This window comes from Salmo salar, chromosome ssa01 (assembly GCF_905237065.1).
Source record: "Salmo salar chromosome ssa01, Ssal_v3.1, whole genome shotgun sequence".
In the NCBI taxonomy this organism is placed as follows: Eukaryota; Metazoa; Chordata; class Actinopteri; order Salmoniformes; family Salmonidae; genus Salmo; species Salmo salar.
In genome coordinates, this window is record NC_059442.1 from 74,949,611 (window position 1) to 74,971,259 (window position 21,649).

At 41.4% G+C, this 21,649-nt stretch overlaps 1 protein-coding gene across 30 annotated transcripts in view; it reads right to left on the reverse strand.

The window, feature by feature from the left end:
• Window positions 1-2,058: 2,058 nt before the first annotated feature.
• The window catches only part of kcnma1a (potassium large conductance calcium-activated channel, subfamily M, alpha member 1a), a 260,694-nt gene continuing 241,103 nt past the window's right edge, over window positions 2,059-21,649 (reverse strand). For 20 of the 30 annotated variants that reach the window (XM_045722188.1, XM_045722190.1, XM_014215489.2 and 17 more), the window contains 7 exons: window positions 20,199-20,312; window positions 16,713-16,843; window positions 11,259-11,453; window positions 10,605-10,723; window positions 9,628-9,852; window positions 8,196-8,224; window positions 2,059-7,126 (listed from right to left, as the gene is read on the reverse strand). In XM_045722188.1, coding sequence (XP_045578144.1) covers window positions 6,975-7,126; window positions 8,196-8,224; window positions 9,628-9,852; window positions 10,605-10,723; window positions 11,259-11,453; window positions 16,713-16,843; window positions 20,199-20,312 — 965 coding nt within the window. In that variant the 3' untranslated portion in view covers window positions 2,059-6,974. Of the gene's footprint in view, window positions 7,127-8,195; window positions 8,225-9,623; window positions 9,853-10,604; window positions 10,724-11,258; window positions 11,454-16,712; window positions 16,844-18,537; window positions 18,622-20,198; window positions 20,313-21,649 lie in introns of those variants that run through there. The other 10 variants (XM_045722195.1, XM_045722192.1, XM_045722309.1 and 7 more) reach the window with 4 other exon arrangements.

Below are 21,649 nucleotides of genomic sequence, written 5' to 3' on the forward strand. Positions count from 1 at the left end.
ATTTCTGGGATCTTTTATTCCAGCTCATGAAACATGGAACCAACACTTTACATGTTGCGTTTACATTTTTGTTAAGTGTAAATATATATATTTTTTATGTGTGTGTCAATGTATACTGCTCAAAAAAATAAAGGGAACACTAAAATAACACGTCCTAAATCTGAATGAATGAAATAATCTTATTCAATACTTTTTTCTTTACATAGTTGAATGTGCTGACAACAAAATCACACAAAAAGAATCAATGGAAATCCAATTTATCAACCCATGGAGGTCTGGATTTGGAGTCATACTCAAAATTAAAGTGGAAAACCACACTACAGGCTGATCCGACTTTGATGTAATGTCCTTAAAACAAGTCAAAATGAGGCTCAGTAGTGTGTGTGGCCTCCACGTGCCTGTATGACCTCCCTACAACGCCTGGGCATGCTCCTGATGAGGTGGCGGATGTTCTCCTGAGGGATCTCCTCCCAGACCTGGACTAAAGCATCCACCAACTGCTGGACAATCTGTAGTGCAACGTGGCGTTGGTGGATGGAGCGAGACATGATGTCCCAGACGTGCTCAATTGGATTCAGGTCTGGGGAACGGGCGGGCCAGTCCATAGCATCAATGCCTTCCTCTTGCAGGAACTGCTGACACACTCCAGCCACATGAGGTCTAGCATTGTCTTGCATTAGGAGGAACCAAGGGCCAACCGCACCAGCATATGGTCTCACAAGGGGTCTGAGGATCTCATCTCGGTACCTAAAAGCAGTCAGGCTACCTCTGGCGAGCACATGGAGGGCTGTGCGGCCCCCCAAAGAAATGCCACCCAACACCATGACTGACCCACCGCCAAACCGGTCATGCTGGAGGATGTTGCAGGCAGCAGAACGTTCTCCACGGCGTCTCCAGACTCTGTCACGTCTGTCACGTGCTCAGTGTGAACCTGCTTTCATCTGTGAAGAGCACAGGGCGCCAGTGGCGAATTTGCCAATCTTGGTGTTCTCTGGCAAATGCCAAACGTCCTGCATGGTGTTGGGCTGTAAGCACAACCCCCACCTGTGGACGTCGGGCCCTCATACCACCCTCATGGAGTCTGTTTCTGACCGTTTGAGCAGACACATGCACATTTGTGGCCTGCTGGAGGTCATTTTGCAGGGCTCTGGCAGTGCTCCTCCTGCTCCTCCTTGCACAAAGGCGGAGGTAGTGGTACTGCTGCTGGGTTGTTGCCCTCCTACGGCCTCCTCCACGTCTCCTGATGTACTGGCCTGTGTCCTGGTACCGCCTCCATGCTCTGGACACTACGCTGACAGACACAGCAAACCTTCTTGCCACAGCTCACATTGATGTGCCATCCTGGATGAGCTGCACTACCTGAGCCACTTGTGTGGGTTGTAGAATCCGTCTCATGCTACCACTAGAGTGAAAGCACCGCCAGCATTCAAAAGTGACCAAAACATCAGCCAGGAAGCATAGGAACTGAGAAGTGGTCTGTGGTCACCACCTGCAGAACCACTCCTTTATTGGGGGTGTCTTGCTAATTGCCTATAATTTCCACCTGTTGTCTATTCCATTTGCACAACAGCATGTGAAATTTATTGTCAATCAGTGTTGCTTCCTAATTGGACAGTTTGATTTCACAGAAGTGTGATTGACTTGGAGTTACATTGTGTTATTTAAGTGTTCCCTTTATTTTTTTGAGCGGTGTATATGACAGCATCTAGGAAACTGTAGGATCACAGAGATGTAATATGTTCTAATTATATTTCTATGTGTAACATTAGGATAGTCTGCTCTTCTAGGACATCATCCAGGGCGAGACTGTGATGGAGAGAACTTGTAATCAACAAGCTGTTTTGTGTGTACGTTTCATGTTAATTGTTGTATGTATATTTGACCGTTGTTGAATTAAGTATTATTAAACTGAATATTAACACCATGTGATACTTTAGTATATTGTCATTGACTATGGTCTATTTTCTCCCAATGCTGTACAGTGCTTAAGACTAACATGCATCACTGTATGGAATATACACATTTTCTAATGCTGGAAGGAAATGCGAGGAGACGTTCCAGTTTTAGAACACAAATACATCCATTTTAATTTGAGAAAATACAAAAAGAAATCATGTACAATTTATGTACAAACTTTTTGTACAAGACAGTATATTTGTCAGCAGATTATATTTGACAGAGTCAGGTAGATCAACTCAGCACCATCAAATTCTCCATATATCTATTTTCGCTTCGACAAAACTAAGTAGGCTATTTCAAACTCCTGATTCCTGCAATGACCATGTGCCAAAGAATCAGATATGTGACATGTGAGAGCAATGTCCTGAATTCCATCTGAACTGACAGGCACCCCCCCCCAAAAAAAATAATAATTTGTATTCTCCATCAAAATCAACTTAAAAACTGCCAACTGCAATTTCAATGTGTTGTTAAGACTTAAATCCCCCCATAGTATTATATATTTTATTACATCTAGTACATTTTCCAGCAAATAAGTTATATCCATCCTTTACAGCAAGAAAATAGTTTAACAAAAATATGCAACAATGTGTGAAGTTTCATAGTCCTGACTCTTAAGTTGACTAAAACACTGACAGGTGGTCTCAAGCACATGAAACCCTGGCCTTTGCTCTCTGTGCATCCTTCAGTCATTCATACCTTCTACCACACAACACACATGTTTTAACATCTCTCCCTGCAGTCTCCTAACAACAAGATAGGTACCTTAGGCTACAGACAGTACAACCAACACAGATGTATGATACTTTGAAGGTTGATGAGCAGTGTCCATGCCCCATGTACCCTTCCCTCCTTTTCAATGCCACTTTTTGCTATAGTGGGTCTTCAAACAGGCCCTCCTTTAGACCTATAGCACTGCCTGGCACTCTACTGGCATAGAGGCATTGATGGCTTGGATGTTCCCCATGCCAGTATAAGATGCCATACTCGTATACATTTACTTCCCTTTCTGAGAGGAACTAACTCAACCCTTACTCACTTATTCAGAATGAGTGAGTCTGTGAATGACTGAACGATGCTTGTTCAACAACACTTTTCATGGCACTTCAAAACACTCTAAAACTTTAGAGGCATACATTGCAAAGACTTCAACATCTAATACAAACGTATGATATGGTATAGAGCAGTACCTTAGATTTGTGGAGTATTTGCGCTGGAAAGAGATAAAGCTTAAAAACCTTAGAATGTAAGAACAGCTTTCAGAACAGGTTTCAGTCCAGTGTTGTGATTTTTTTCCAGTTTGAGTCAAACCAGTCACACAAATTGTGGGTACACATATTGAAAAAAAACTAAAAAACATTTAGATACAATGAAATTGACTATTCTGTAAGTATGTGTCTGCTTTGGGTTGTGATTTGTACCATTTGATTTCTGAGTAAAGTGGTATTTAAGTACTTCTGAATACAAAAAAGAAAACTCTGTAAACAATCAATAAGCAGTTGTGACAGTTTCAAACAATCCATGGATATTACTATGGTAACATAATTGACTAGAGCTGACAAAATGGAATGTAAACCTGATAAGAAAAAACTATTTTAACAAGAACAGTAAAATTAAGTATGTCCTCTCTTTATTGTGATAAGCCTTGCTACCCTATGTCTGCATCTCTGTGATGGTTGATATTACCAGGTCAAATTACACCTGCTCTTTCCATTTTATTGTTGCAATGTGGAAAAGGATCTTTAATTTCAAAAGTCTAGTTTTTCTTTTTCCCCATATATGGCAAAATAATAATTTTGTCCTTTGTCAATACTATGTATAATGAATTAAGTCATTGTCCGTATCAAATATCAATTCCCTATTTTTCAGGCTAGCAAGTATATTATTAACAACCCAATTATACATTGATTTTTACTCACATATTTTCTGAAAATAATTCTACTTGCTACAAAGTGTGACGACAATGTAATCACAATTAAAAAATTCACCTCAGGACAATGAGCCCACAGTAGAGTTGCAACACACCCAATAGACAGACAGAAAGCTCAGGTCATTTTGCTTCAGAAAGTCATGTGATCTATATAATGGGAGGAATTTACACAACATATTTAGACAGAAATATTTTTTTTGGGGGGGTTCTCGCGAATGACAGGTCTTTAGAAATACATTATCTTTTGTCTATATTATCATGGCTATCTGTTCCCTGCAAACAACCTGATGATGGTCTAACAATCTCTCTCTGTCACATAGTTTGAAACATGTCCATGGAGAATGACAGTATACAGTATACACACACATAAATACTTCAGTGTATCTCTCCTTAGAAAGAGACCTAATTTAGGTCAATCATTGATAGTGAAGGTCACACAGTTTCGCTCTCAGATCCCTACAGATCCTCTGTAGAACAAATGGCTAAACGCCTCAGATCCAGCTTCATGCACCTTTCCGATTGGCTCTGTCTGGGTATTATTTACACCCATTGAAACTCATGTTTGTTTGCGATTGTTTTACCCCATTTCTGTTTGACTCACACATCCATATTCGTATTCACTTGTCGATGAAAATGAGCAGTCTTATACACAGCGATAAAGTTTATCAATACAGCTACAGAGATCCTTCAACTAGGCCCATCTACATTTTAAGGAGCACTCAACAGTTAAGACAAAAGCTTAGAGTTAAATTTAGGTAATCTCCTATACAATATGGACTTTTAATAAAGAATAAACTTTCAGGGATGGTCTTTGTTGCAAAGAGGAGAGAGGACTTATACTGTTCTTCAATGAAGCATGTCTAATTATAAGTATTTCAGAATTTATATGAATCATTTTGGTAGGATTATGTTAAATAAAGCAATTAACTTGGGAATAAAAACCTTATATGCAATTATAGGCCTGGTAATATTAATAATGGATTACTTTCATAAAGCATTATTCACTAGGTCATGTGTAATAATAAGTAGAAAATTATTATGCTCATATGGATATAAAATAATCATGTTTGTTTATATAAAGTAGCCAGGTTTAGTTTTTAGTTGGATCATCTGTGACTCCATACCCTCTCATTTTCAAGGCTGCAGCTCTGTCTGGGTTGCTTTTGGATCAAAACAAAATCTGTCCATTTTGAACACACACTTGAGCCTTGACCAGGATAACATGAAGAACACAGGCAGTATTCTCCAGCATTCTTCATAGTCATCAGCGGCATCGTTTTAAACCAAACTATGATTGAGCTTTTCCATAACGTTTACCTACATAGAGTTCAGAGGTGTTATGATGACATCAGGATTGGCAGTGGAGAACATCCAAGCTCTTTACTGCCTCCGTTACCAACCCTGTGCCAGGCAGTGGCTCTGGTCAAAGGAGGACCCATTGATGCCCATTTTATGCAATATGTGGCATTGCTTCTCCAAATGTCTCAACAAACAAAAAACATTCAAATGATTTGCTTATTTTTTTCATTCTTAAATCCCAATTTTCGCCAAAGATATCATGGTAAAGAAGGTTTGGACTTAAAAGCTTTCCCTAAAGTTTTAGGGCACACAGCTAATGTTTGTAAAAAATGTTCAGCTCAATCATAGTTGGTGTATTATTGGTGATGTGACTAAGTATAGAAACGTGTTTATTTAGTTAATTAGCTGATCCGCAACCCCCAGACAGATCTAGTTCCTATTTGTCTTGGATGATTGTAGCCTTGATCCCACATGATGCTCCCCCAGAGGCTGAACCACCATCACAGACACACTGATGGAGAGATGATGATGATACCAATTTATGCATTTAACTCAGATGTACCACCAATGTTCTTACTGAGGGGACACGTCGCTGCCATGTACAGTACACACATTGCATGTACATACCATATGCATCGTCTGTCCACACAAGGGACAAGAGAAGGCTGTCTTTTCACCCCATTCATGTTTTCACCAGGGACGAGACAAGGTTGTCCAAACACCCCTTTCATGTTTGCACATAAGGGATAGGACAAGGTTGTTCTTTCTTCCCTTTTATGTTTTCAGTTTAAGGTGATCATCTGCGCTCTATTGTTATAGAAGGGCTCAGGGACATACCATGCGATGATAGGAGCTTGAAACGCTGTCATAGACATCATTATCATCCATATTCATTGTGATATCACCAGAACAGATGTAGGTACAGTGTAGCTATATACTCTGTCAGCCAGCTTATCCAAGAACTGTCTCTTACTGTACTCTGAGTCTCAAGACACCTGATTTTCAATATGATCCCATTCTACAGGACTGGAATGCATTCATTGATTACTCAACAGTGTGATGACATACAGTAGCATACCCTAAGCAGTGACATAATGGATCTTTCCACATTACCACAGTACATCTCTCCAAATGACAAGCAGCTTTTCTTTCATTCAGTGAATCAACAACCAAAAAGCTGACACTTTCTGTGATGGTAGTTGTTTTGGGGAGATGTCAATGTTTCAAGTCGTTATGTTGCAAAAGAAGGTGGTCAGTTTTTGTGCAAATAGAACAGAAGCAGATAGGGAGTATGAGTGGTGAGCGGTGAACCCCAGCGGGTTTTGTGGATCTTTTGGAGATGTTATGATATTGTGATGAGAAAACTGCCGCGGCCCTCATCCTCCAACAACCAATAGTAACCTCAGCTACAGTAGCCATGGAGTCTGGTCACACAAAGATGTGAACTATTGCAAATAATGACAGGAAGTACTTTTTCTTCTCTTTTTTCAACTCTTAAAATAATTTCAAAAGTGCTAGGGGGGTGAACAATCCTTATTTGATTGTCATTATGTACATCTCTATGGAAGATTGATAAATAAAACATTGTCCATTGTAGAGCATGGAAGTAACATTAAAGGTATACACATAGGAGGTCCCTTCAAGTTGTGGTGTTTATGTCAAACCCTTGATCTGTAGAATGAGTGGGGACCAATGAATCAACATCATCATCCCCGTTCGTCATCTCTCTTTCTCTCTTTTCGAAAGAGCGTCCAGACTTCTCACAAGTCATCAAGGGGCCTGGTTTTCAGCATTCATCTTCAACTTCTCTGATTGGTGGAATCAGACTGCTAGTGGATTTGTATTGGTTGATTTGGTTGGCCATGTGAGTGCTCATGGGCTTGATCTGAATGTTCCGTGGGTAGGCATTTTCTGGTTCATCTGTAAACCATTTCCTTTCTGCGGAGGGATGGGGCAAAAACCAAGTGTTAGTGTTCAATAATCTACATGGTGTCATGTGATATATTACTGTCTCAGTTTAAGTAGCAGTCTTTTATAGCATGTATGACCATCCAATCCAAAACGCCATGAGGGACCATAGGTTTCAGATCAGTTACTTAATTTCAACTTTGGTGAGTGTGTGCATGTATGTCTGTGTGAATGGGAGTGTGTGTGGGTCATTCAGCTTAGCGCTCAGGCTAGTGTGTTACAGCACAAGCGTTTGATGTTTTAAAGCCTAAGGTGAAGTAAGATGTCTGTCGTCTAAACCACCACAGGGTTATGAGTGCAAAAGTTAATGCCCCATATACCTCTGCAATTTAGACTTCATATTTGTCATGCCTTCCCGTTTCGGGGAGGTGTCAGTTTGAGGTTTCGAGCCTACACATATCGATACCCGAGCTATGATCTTTAGGTAATCAAGCGTCGACAGTTTGTGTTAGGTGTGTTATATTGTCCGTGATAGGCAACACCTTGTCTCTGTGGCTCTAGTTGATAGAGTAATACTGAATCTGGATTACTACGTATTTCCAACACTTGGACAACATCAGTCATCTGATCGCATTCAATAGGAAAGAATATGTGCAAACACACAGACCTCTCACACAATGCAATTTGTCTCAAGCTGAAATAAAGCAAACTAAAAAACATGATAAATAATAGGGAAATTATACAAAATAGAGGCTCTGTCTAGAGAAAACAAAGAAAAATCATCATCAGGTGAATTAAAGTGTCAAGGAGGTAAAACAGAAAGATAAGTAGAGGAGAAAGGTTGGACCTCATGCAGTGCAGAGATGGTCCTGGGCATTACAGGGAGAGGGCAGAGGCAGCAGCAGCCATTTTGCTTTCCGTTGTTTGAAAGCAAAACTTAAACTGAGGCGTGATGACTTATCCTTACAGGAAAATAACAAAAACACTACAAAACCTCCCCTTGTCATAACAATCTCCACAGGGACAAAGTTATGATTAGAACCCCACGTTAAGGGTGCTAGAGTAATAGTAGGACATGCAGAATCGTTAACTTGCATACCTTGGCTCATTCTATTCATCCTTGTTGCACTTCAGAAAGAGAAGTAGGTAATCTAATTAAGTATGGTATTACAATCTACAAGGCAAATAACACGTCTAAAACACAATCACTGATATGACTGGATCTCTTGCTGTACTCTATGTAAGCACTGACACTGTCTGCAATTTATCAAACCAAAATCCTATTTTCTAATACGAGGCCCCATTGCCAAAATAATATTTTTTTTACACTTTTGTGTGTTTTATGTTATTTCAATTTACTTACTGAATTGACCCCGACCCTACTTGTCAGATGTTCCCTTATCCCTGTCTACATTTCTAGATACTGAACACCTACAATTCACTTCCCTAACATGCAATGTTGAAGAGGAATTTAAGGTAAATGCTAAGGAACATTTAAAAGGACACTAAGACATTACAATTGATCTGTTGTATTTAATCTTAAGAATGAACCTAAAACATCTAACACGGTTTAGGGAGTGGTGTTGGTCGCATGATATGTCTTCTCATCATTATAATCAAATTCTCTGAGTAGCTTTAAAATAATGACTTATCGCTCAATATAACTTAATGTATATATTGTCTTATTCCATACTATGGAAAATATATCAAAATTAAAAACAGAACTAAAAATAAGCATTTGAGATTGAGAACTAGGAACATGGACATGCGATGACACAGAACAGACACAATAACCAGACAGATGTCCACACAGATGGTCGAATGATGTTTCTCGTTCATAGATACCCTGTAAAGTTTTGTCGTGTTAAATTTAAATCGTGTTACGTTAAATCCATAACCACGCCATACTGTTTGTACGAATACCAACATATAAGAAGGCTATACCAATACGAGTCAAATTATAGTGTCGTATAGAAACTAACATCTAGCAAAAAAAACAGCTGGCATACCGGTCACCGGCTTGGTAGCAAGACAACATATGAGAGGTCTTTCTATGTCAAGGTTCCTCATCTTCTTTCGGTGGTATCTTGAGTTCTTAAATGAATGCTCAAATACAGGTTCAATGAGGTCAGCGGGAAATAAGAAGTGTTTTCTTTTGCTCTACAAATATTATTTGTGAAAATAATGCACATCAACGTTTCCATTAATGAGATCATGGTAGCTATGGAGGCAGGCTGAGAGCAAGGACCACATGCTGATGGTTATAGAGCAAACATTGCAACAAACATGACGTGGACATTCAGCACAAAATCTCACAAACAAAACACAAACCCCAACAAACACACAGATATGGATAATTGACCCAAACAGTGTCTCACGCGCGCGTACACCCGCACTCAAACACACTCTGGCCACAACCTTACATAGACACAACACCCACACCAAACTTCGATCGGGAACGCATACTACTCATGCCCGAGCAAACACAGACAGACACACACACACACATAACAAACATTTCATCCACCTACTTCTGTTTGTGGCTGGCCTCCCGGGCCTTGCTGCTGCGGTTCTGCCGGTTGGTGGTGGGGATGGAGTGGACGGATGAGCTCTTTTTGCTGGAGGAATGGGAGGAGTGAGAGCTGTGGGAGAGGCTGGCCCGGGACTGGCCCGCATTATGGTCAAACTGCATCAGGCAGAAGATCAGGTCTGTGGGGACCAGCTCAAACTCATACGGAGGGTTGGTGATCACATACCTGTAGACAGGACAGGAGTTAGTGGAAGACAGAACCAAACAATACTGTATAGTCAGTGTCTGTATGCAAAATAGAAAGTTAACAGGGTGTGGTTGAAAACGAATCAGTTACAAGATTTGAAAAAACGATTTATTTCAAATCAAAATGCTTCTTGGTTAGAAAATGCTTCTGTGTTAGAGGCCTGAAGGCAGGCCGCCCATTAAGCAGGATTAGGCAGCCGACCTAGAGCGGCAGATTGAATATGGCGGCATTTTGCGGGCTAAACTGACCAAGACACACCTCCAACTAATCCAATTAATCAAATGGCCACCGGACTATTTACATTGACCCCCCCCCCCTCCCCATTTGTTTTGTACACTGCTGCTACTCGCTGTTTATTACCTATGCATAGTCACTTCACCCCTACCTACATGTACAAATTACCTCAACTAACCTGTACCCCCGCACACTGACTCAGTACCGGTACCCCCTGTATATAGCCTCATTATTGTTATTTTATCGTGTTACTTTAAAAAAAAAAAAAAATCTTTAGTTTATTTGGTAAATATTTTCTTAACTCTTCTTGAACTGCACTAGTTTGTTAAGGGCTTGTAAGTAAGCATTTCGCGGTAAGGTCTACACTTGTTGTATTCGGCGGATGTGACAAATAAAGTTTGATTTGGATTTGATGCCGTCCAATGATAAGCAGTGCCCACTTTGACAGCAACAGGACATGACAGCAACATGTTAAAGATACACAGCGACGGTCTCACCGTTTGGTACACTGGCTAGGCGTGGCGAGGTGAGCGTCTCTCAATCTGTAGATTCCGAAGCACAACATGTTGTACGTCTTCAACGCTTTACAGAACAAATCTCCATAGCAACCGCCGTCCTGGAAAACAACAAATAACAAAAAAACATCAGGATGTGTTTGCTAATAAAGTGTAATCATTTATCTAAATGACAAAATAATTCAAGTCTTTGCAAATGTCAAACTGCAGTGCCCTTGATAAGTTCTGCTGAGTGTTTTTGGGGAGATAACAATATACAGTGTAGAAAATGTCCTTTAAATCATGCAGGAAATGACACAAAACAACATCCTTTCACTTTGTGACATGGCCCTTCAGAATCTGTCCCCTTCAGAATCTGAAGCACTATTGACAACAACTAAAACATTTAACATGAGATATATAAACAATACACCGATAAATTAAAAAGTAAAATAACTCATGTGATATTCTCAGACAGTTGCATTATTATTTTCCATAACACACACCAGAACCCTCCCTTCCTCCTCCTTAACAGAGCCCTCTTGCGTGTTCTCTGTTCTTCACTTTGTATTAAGTGCCGCTAGGAGGCGAGCAGGCAGGATTGGGTGCTACTGAGGAGTGCCAAAATGTGTCAGCTTGGTTTAAACATCCACTTACCCCCAAGTCGGCAAAGGGCCCGTCATAGAGGGCTAGCTGGGCTACACGACACCTGTCTCGGTTGGCCAGTGTCTGTGGCGTGCTGTAGCCCCCTCGCAGGGCGTTCTCTTCGGCCAATAGAGCCTCTAGCTCCGGGGTGGCTCCCCCAGTCACCAGCGTCCGGATCAGGGTGAGGATATTATCGTTGAAGTATGTCTGCGGACATGAGAGGATGTGAGATCCGTAAGTAAGGAGACGCCATTAGAGCCACAACGGTAGAGAATATGTGGCAGATGGAGAAGGGGAGAGATGGGGAAGAATGAGGAGAGGTTTGGATAATAGGGAGGGAGGGAGAATGATGAGGAGAAAGGGATTGGGAGGCATGGAGAGGAGTGGGAGGGGATAGGGAGAGATGGGAGAGAAATGAGGAAAGATGAGGAGGGATGAGGAGAGAAAAATCGAGAAATAGGGATGATTAGAGAGAGACATGGAGTGGACGCGCCCCATGTTATCTAGACCCCGGGCCTGTCTCTTCATACAGGCCAGACAGAGAGGTGAGGAGACAGGGCAGACCAATTACAGAAAAAGGTTTTCTTGTACTGGAACTACTTCCATTTGACATTCATTCACCAACCTTGCTTACCAAGACAACTTCTACTCAACTTCTCCTCATAGACTGGTTTTGCAGGTTTCACATCAATACCATTTCTCCTTTAATAAAATACATTGAAAAGCTGAAGCAAGCATGTTGATAATGCATATTGTTCCAACAGGTATAGAAATACAATAGCAGAATAGAAGCTCTAGTGCTCTATTTTAACAAACCTAACGCAATAGTAAATCTAAGCGCTGGCGGTAGCGCTGTAGGTCTGGGAATGTGTTTTCACAGCCGTTATTATGAGCGCAATACCTGCTGGTGGCCCGAAAGGCCTGGATTTTGATGAACAAACAAGTCATAGGTGTGACTTGGGCTTGGCCACTAACTGGTCAATCAAGGTGTTCCATTGCTTAATATTGTATGCGTTTGTCTCAAGTTCTGTAGGTTATTGATGGTCTTTGCGTTGTCATCTACTCGTCTGGAGGAATATTCTTGTCCGAGTCCATTGTGAATTGATAATACAGTTTATTATATTGCATAGGCTACAGTAACAACTGATCGCAACAGTAAAAAAAAAACATCCAGTGTTTGTTCAATATGTAGGCCGGCATTGTAAAATAAGACTTGCCTAGTTAAATAAGTGTTAAATAAAATGTCTGGAGTGTTGACAGTCACCATTGTTGTATTTGGCTTTAACAAGTACAGGCCTTTTGTCATTGCACTTCTTCTCAAATAAAAACTACTAGGCTCCCGTAAAATGTATAGTATGTGTGAAGCACATTCTCAATAAGCAAGACATAGCCTATGCCTACCGTTGATACTACCGTTGATACTGCATTACAGGACTGAATCATTTAAAAACATTTGGAGGAGCGCATGTTTGGAAATTGGGATGGATACAAGTCGTGCACTGCAGGTAGGCTTATGCGAACTGTGAATAATGCAAAAGCATGACGAGTAGACCATTTAGAAACCTTTTATGGACAGGCTACTCCTAATGCATGGCCAGGATAAGAAATACATCCGACGTATTATTGTGAAAGCAGCTTTCGTTAAAGTAGGGTAAGGATAGCCTACTGAGGGCTTGGTTTTTAATTAAACTACATGGAAAACAAGCAATTGTTACAGGAAAATAACTTCAATGTTTTTAAATATGAGTGTCACCGGATAATCTCATCTCTCGTTCCATGATGGGCATCTGGACATGTAGCCTACATGGAGGGAGTTTAATAACAGGAGTAAAAAAATTTAATAGCCTACATAGATAAAAGGGGATGTCCGCTCACTGTTTTGCCGCTGTCAAACTTAATCTTTTAATAAAGCTTTGGTGATTAAGATTCATTTCAAAGCGGTCTCCCCAGCTAGCACAGTGGATCTGGGCCGATTCCGGCTGAGAGTCAGACTCGGCTGATGTGATGTGGCCCGAGTCTGGGCCATCTTCGGCAGTATTACTTATGGCTTGGATGCGGGGATTGAGCTAGGGATGATTCCGGTGTGAGTTATCTGGCCCAAATGTATTACTTGGGACTCGGGCCAATTGAGGCTACTGTCTGGCAGATGATTACACGGGCTGCTTTATATAATTAATATTTTATTATTTTTCCATATTTTCTCATTGTTTCTGTGATCAAAAAATACAATTAACATTAAATGAAATTCTTTAAGAGTCCTGTGCAGTATTTTAGTATTTTGATACTTTGTTGATGGAGCCTCCCAAGTGGCGCAGCGGTCTAAGACACTGCATCGCAGTGCAAACTACGTTGCTACAGATGCTGTTTCAAGACCCGTGCTGGCCGTGACCAGGAGACCCATGAGACGACGCACAATTGGACCAGCGTCGTCTGAGTTTGGGGAGGGTTTGGCCAGCCGGGATGTCCTTGTCCCATTGCACTGTAGAGACTCCTATGGCGGGCCAGGCGCATGCACGCTGACACGGTCACCAAGTGTTTCCTTTGACACAAAATGTTTTTTTGTGGATGGGTATAATTTGTATGTATAAAATGTATAATAGTAACATTTAAAATTACTAAATCGGGTAATTGTGTATACATTTATTTAAATTTGCATCTGGCCGCTTCTGGGGGGATTCTGGTAAGATGCCGGCAAAGTCGGATGAATTCCGGTAGACAGAAACAGCCTGATGTACTTGGGCCAATTCTGGGCAGTCATTCATTTTGATTCAGGGCCGAGTCCGACAGCCGATTCCGGGCCGATTCAATCAGTTCCAGCCCCCTGGAAGAAGGCCGCTTCTGGGCCGATTCCTCATTGCTAGCTGGGTCACAAGCCAAACCCTTTATCGATCCTGATCCTACTTGGCGAATGCATTGGTCGGGACAAAAAAACAGCCTTCACTGAGAGGAAGGGAGGCTATGCTTGTTTTTTAATGACATCAAACGAAATGGGAAAAAACTGTTTGTTTCTAAATATGAGGTTTACGGGCACAAAAAGCACATCTCTTGTTCCATTCGCAAATGGGCACTGTGTGACACGGCTGGATAGACTGTGCTTCCGCAAATCCATGCCATAACTAACCTCGTTACAGCTAAAACCAGCTTTCGGTTGGTCTTAAATATCCCCAGACATTGCCACCCCTCCCACGCAAGCAAGCTCATATAAAACAGGTAAATGACCAATCTGGCGCTATGCTTTAACAGGTCAAAATTGCAAACGAGCGTGTGTTTGACAATTTCACTGGCTTAACGCCAGCCGAAAATAGAGCCCCTAAAGTCCACGCTAGCACTTCATGGAACACAGAGTTCCTATTTTATGACTGATGCCCACCTGAGCATTCTAGTCAATGCATTGTCAATTGTCACTGATGAAGATATATAATTAAAAGTGCATTAGAGTGGCTTGGAAATACAATTACATTTCTAAAGGAGGCAAATCATTTTTAGTGAAACCTTTTGTCATAATTTTGACGTCACCAGAATGACTTTAGATGCAGTATAATGTTAGCTAGCTAGCATAGACTGAGTCGAGACCACCGGATTTCAGATAGCCAACGTTAACATTGCTAGCATTTTATTTTATATACACATTTTACTAGCTAATGACAACATTGCCATCTGTCTAAAATATATTTTACAACATGATAATGATAGCAAACTTTTTTCCTACTAAATATTTGCCTACTTTAGCAATGTCGTCGTATTTCCAGGCTGCTATAGTGCAATTTAAGCAAAATAGTCATTAGCCGCTGTTAAAAATGACTGGGTTTATCACGACTTTTGGGCACCACTATGGCAGAGGGCGGCTTGATAACGTTAATAACAATGGTACTTTGTAGGGTAGTTGGTACAGCATGGCACTTGTAACACCAAGGTAGTGGGTTCAATTTCCGAGACCACCCATAAGTAAAACGTATACACGCCTGACTGTAAGTTACGCCCTGAGTGGCAGCTCTTCTCCCCAGGCTCCTGACAGCTCTGTGGAGAACCATGATGGATGAGCGCTGTCCATTAGCCACCCTCACCTCTGACCACAGACAGTGTGTGTGTGTGTGTGAGGGCTACTCTGCTCTCCTCTAACCTCACTCATGATGTGACAAGCTGGAATTAAGCCATCACTGCACCAGAGGGGAGTAGCGATGGTTGGAACAAAGTCACAAGATAATACTTTTTCCGTATCTTGTCTTCAGGAACAGGGCTGACATTGTTGGAAGATGAAAGTGTTTTGAAGGCCCACCTTGCGTGTCATATGTGCCATTAGAGGGAACCTCAGCACATTTTTACAAGGCACACCTGTTAATTGAAATGCATTCCAGGTGACTACCTCATGAAGCTGGTTGAGAGAATGTCAAGAGTGTGCAAAGCTGTCATCAAGGCAAAGGGTGGCTACTTTGAAGAATCTCAAATATAAAATATATTTTGATTTGTTTAACACTTTTTTGGTTACTACATGATTCCATATGTGTTATTTCATAGTTTTGATGTCTTCACTATTATTCTACAATGTAGAAAATAGTAAAAAGAAAAATCCTTGAATGAGTAGGTGTGTCCAAACTTTTGACTGGTACTGTACCTTGTTAAAAGATCTAATAAGCCCCTTGAAAGTTCGTTTCGTGACATTTTATATGAGGAGTGGTGGCAACAACTTCCCTTTTGATGTCAGTGGAGCTGGCAGCGCTGTCTGATCAATGTGGCATTTCATTTACCAACTTCTGCCTACTCCATATTGCTACCGCGCTGAGCAGATCTTATGATGCTACCACATCCTTTAAGTCTACCCCTTTACTCTGTGTGTGTGTGTGTGTGTGCGTATGTGTGTGTGCGCGTGTGTGTGCGTGCGTGCGTGCGTGCGTGCGTGCGTGCGTGCGTGCGTGCGTGCGTGTGTGTGTGTGTGTGTGTGTGTGTGTGCGCGCGCATCTGTGTGATCGTGCGTGTGTGTAACCAGCATTAGAGACAGCAGACATGGGTGCAGGTGAGTAGACATTACCAAGTATACACTCCTGAGTTTACAGTCCTTAGTATACAGTACTTAGTTAAGTATGCACGTCTTATAGTAAACCCACTATATGTGTATTGTCCTGTGGCTGCAGTCATCTTGTATGAAAGACTCAAAGCCAATCACTTCAAGCCCTGACTGTTGCATCAGTCAACTGTTTCCCTCCTCAGATGCTGCTTCACACTATGGCAATAATAGCCACTAGCCTACCTAAATACAATATGAATTAAAATATGGATTAAATATATATTTAAATATCGATAAAATATAGACTTCTATTTTACAAAAAGGTCTCCTGGTGACTTCTACCCCGTACATGAGAGACATTTAGTATGATGTTGGATTAAATAAAGGATAAATAGGATAAATGATCTAGTGTATACTAAGAACTGTGTAAACTGAGTAGCGTATACTTAGTATTGTCTACTCACTGCACTCATGAGAGAGTCCAGCACGCTGACGGCGAAGGCGGTTCCGCAGGCGAAGGGCTGTGTCAGGTACAGCTCTGTGTCCGGGTCATCGTCATCATCTTGGTCCAGGAACTGAACGTTGGAGTCGTTCACTGAGAGAGGGGAGACCCAAAACACAGTCAGAGAGAGAGACAGGCCAGGGAGGACACAGCACAGCATGCCAAACACACACCCACACACACACCTGAGGACCAGAGAAGTAGAGAATCGCTGGGTGACTTAGCTAGGGCACTTTTGTGTTGGTGAGCTGTGAAGTGTTTTTATGACCCATTCAGTCAATATAAACCAATATTCCTAGTTGGAATCCAGTGTTAATGTTCCTAGTCAACACCCAGTCTTAGGCCCTGACCGGAACAGAATCATTCACTATATTAGAAGAAGACACTTACGGGTCCTTCTATGACTCAAGGGCATATATTCTCACAGGTCTCAGGTCTGGAGGTACAGAATAGATAGTGGTGTTTGAACCAAAGCGTTATGGATTTGGCATTCATGGTAGATGCACAGTACATTCCGTCATGAACAAACCATTTCTGTAATTGCATTCAGGACATGGATTTTACCTAGTTGTGCGAAACACCTCAATCCACCATATTGTGGTTTTTATATTCAAGATGATATTGTGCATGTTCAGGTGAGAAGATCATGCACATAATGTAACATGCATTTTAAAGCTTCATTGATATCTCAGATAAGAAAATGTGTGGTCACATCGTCACCTATTGAGATATTGAGGTAATTACCTTTTCCTGAAAGTCAAATGATTATTTAAAACAACAATAATAACATAGAGCTGTGGGGTAAATTCACATAGCCACAGCCTGCTTTTAAAGATCGAAGTAATACGACATTTTGAAATTGTTAATGATGAAAAAGGTTCAAATCATAACGTGGCCAGGGTAGAAAAATCTCTTTCTATACTGTGTAGAATATTGCTAACCAGAGGAAAAGAACACAAGATTGAACCATATAAAAACAAACTTTCAACCATTCGTGAAGATGACTTTCCCTAGTAGAACCGTCTGGTCTTTATTTAACCTCAGATGAGAGGGTTCTCTTTCTAGCGCCAGTGGACAAGAGCCTGAGATCCAACTGCATTTGAAAAGAGGCTTCACACAACACAAGCCTGTCTTTGACTCCTTCAACATCTAGGCTTAGGTAAAAAAAAAGAAGCAACAACCCAAAAAATAAATAAAAATAAACATCTTAAAGGGAAGGTTTGATCTATTGTTTTTTGAAATATGATTTCTTCCCAGGCTTCCTCTGTGTTGCAGAGGAACAGACATGTCAGTCAACCAGACAAGGGGGCTGATGATGCAAACGGGCCCAGGCCAAAGAGACTGAACCAGGAGGTGGTGGGGTGTTGAGGGAGGGGTTGGGGTCGGGAGTGGGGTGTGTGCTATGAAAACAGCCACAAGGACAGACCGAGCAATGATCAAAGTGCCGGAACGATGCTCTGAAAAAAACGAAACGGAAAAAAATAAAAACACCACGGAAAAAAATCATTAAATAAAAGGCCAAAACAAGACAGTCCATTTTTCAACCAGAAACCGAGAATTAAAAATAAAAAATGTGTTCAAAGTGAAGCCATGGGAGCAGCCAGCGAGGACCTCGGCTGCAGCCAGATACATCAAGACAAGATGAGAGAGAGAGAGAGAGAGAGAGAGAGAGAGAGAGAGAGAGAGAGAGAGAGAGAGAGAGAGAGAGCGAGAGAGAGAGAGAGAGAGAGAGAACAAAAGAACGAGAGATCGGACGGCAGCGAGCGGAGGACAAAAGCCTGGCTTACCCAGCTCAGTTATCATTTGTATGTTGATTCCACAGTTTTTTTCCTGACTGAATGAAACCAAAGGCAGTATTTTGCCAGGTTTAGCTAATGACAGTAAGACGTGTGGAGAGCAGAGGGGGGAGAGATAGGGTCGTTATTGGAACAGCTTCAAAGAGAAGAGAAAAGAAAGGCAGTTCTGTCTGAGACCACGCATCATGTCAACCACGGGATTAGACACTGACTGTATGTAAAGGTAACCATGGTTGTCCATGACATGCAACTACGGCACCAGAGATTAAAGTACATAGCCCAGATGCGACTGAACCATACCACTAAAACACAAATTGCCAATTTGTACGGCTTTTAAGGCACCAAAGGGATTTACAATGTTGTATACATAAACCAACTTTATGTGACTCCATCAAATTGATCTTGCAATTCAGCCAGCTTCTTAACATTTTCCATTAGACTTGCATCTTGACTATGGTGCTGTAAACTGACAACATTGACACTACAATTATAGTGTATAGTTCCAGAGATTGATGTGCCCCACTTTACTATCTTTCTACTCTCAGAGAGGAGGATGACAATGTTAGTGATGCTGGCACTAATAACCAGGGCCTGACACTATATGTGGGGGTAGAATTATTCTAAATCAAACATAGCTGAAAGTATTCCAAATCAAAACGGACCTGTGGAATTAATTCATATCCAACCAAATACTGCAAGAAAAACCTGAATAGCTACACTTGTTTTGTTGATTACATATGTAGTACTCAAGAGTTTGAAGAAAGAGAGGTGAGAAAACATTCATGCTGCTTCATGTCCCTGTTTCTCTCCGTCTCTATCTGTGCCTCCATCCATCTCTTAGCCTCCTCACGCCTCAGTGCTTTCTAATTGGGTCAGAGGGGAGAGATGGAGACAGAGTGGCCAGTCCCTAGTGCTTTAGTCAGGGGTGAGAGAGTGGCTCTAGTGGCCCTGGTCTCTGGTGCTTTAAAAGCCCTCAGAGATGTGAAACTTTCATGAGTCCCCTGGACCACATGGAATACTAGAGAATACAGCCAGCGCCATTGTTATTATTAAATGCACCCATTTTGCTACTGTGGCACTTTTTAGCTTCCTCGCGCACTCTCTTTTTACTCTCTCCCTCTCCATCAGGCTGGTAATGGACAAATGGGACCTGGAAGAAGTGAGAGTGTTCCGACTTCGTAACGAGACATATCGGCTAGAACTTACACAAAGAGAGTGACATTTGAAATGAAAACAAATGCTCAGTTTTGTATCTAAATCCATACAAATCTCAGCCAAAGTCAATAATCGTTCATCTTTATCATCACCATATCGCTAGAGTTAGTCAACACAGCCATAGAAAATAAAGAGTTCGGCCAACTAACCTCCACATTGGCATCAATCGTTCCACAACAAAAACATTCAAACCTGCATTCTAGCCAGAATGCAAAAGAATGTCCACCGAACTGTTGGAGCCAACATGGCGGTCCTGAAGATTCTAAATCTCTAAGTGAGTTGGCCAAACTCTGTGTACAATGTCGCAATATTTTCCCAACAGGCAAATGACATCACAACAACCAGAAAGTGGTTGAAATGATATCATTATGACATTGTTTCAACATGTTTTACCGGCTGGGATCTATCAGTAGTAAATGGTTAGTTGTGTGTCTCACCTAGTTCAGTGATGATGGGGATGTTGGCGCCGGTTGTGACGGAGGCCTGGCGTACTAAACCATGTACTGGACTGCTGTCTGGAGATGACCGGTCCATTCCAGGAGGCGTGAAACCTACACAGAGCACAAAGAAGGATGCACACAAAACCATTGAAACTAACAGCAAGAGCTAGATACCCACAAAACAAGATGTACTGAAACCTACGTCACGCAGAAAAAGCTGTATTTATACACAGACTGACAGAAAACCATGATATATCCCATTGTTGAAAGCGATGGCACAGAGAAACAACAATACAGACGGATACAAGACAATGAGATGTAATATTACAGCACAGAGAGAAATACACAAAACCATGAGCTATCACACTGATATCGCTTCACAAATCACATACCTCAGCTTCGGTGAATGAAAAGGTCATATGTAATTTTGTAAAAAAAAAACGGTAAACTATAATCGAAAAAAAACAAAGCGTGTTGATTGACCATACACAGTCCGTCAAATAACTTAGTAACACTAGACTATTCAGTAAAAGCTGCTGGGCTTACTGACTGAGATGGGCTCTTCGTATTGTTCAGAAGTGCAGATTGAAAGATGTGTAGACAGGGACGGGGAAAATGATGCAGGCGCTTCCTAAAAATGTCAATATGGATATTGTGCTTTTAGGGGTCAGCTGAGAGACACATTTAGCATTCGCATCTTTCCATCAACCTGCCTGCCTTCCATACATTTTATATGCGCTTCATTTTGTTACCATAAAATTGGCGGAGTGGATCCTGAAAACCTTTTATCGGGAAAATAACTGTGCGATTCTCGACCATGAAATACAAGAGGCGAGTGATGGGTATGAATTCACATGACTTCACATTTTTGCATTTCCTCAAAGTGACACAAACGCCTTAAATCAGTAATGCTTGATACATAATGCATGACCTGTGTTGTGACATCCATCATTTAGTGCTGACTGAAGCAAAACGCCACCTCATAGTTCTACAGCACAGCAGCAACAAAACAACGCACGACGGGAATATATTCAGGTCACAAAGTTTTAAAACAAATGTTAGACATTGGAGAGTAGTTGGGAGGATGGAGGGGTTGGGGGCTGTTGTACAGTACAGAATAGATCTTCTCACCCTCCTCACTACAGAGGACAACACCAACAGCTCAGCATTCATCACAAACTACAGGCTAAACTGCATTATCTACACTCTTGTTATGTCAATTACTGAAACTGGGGATCGGCACGGTTTCTAGCAGTCAGAGACTGGAAGATCACTCAGAGTATGCTTCATTTTGTTGACATCTATAAAATATAACATTTATATCTCCTGAGAATGACAACTGGGTTTTGGATATTGCCTCTAAAAAAACATTATTCTTACATGATCACAGTAAACAAGAAGTCAAATATACAGTATCCAATTGTGAAAGTACTAACAATGGATAAAGT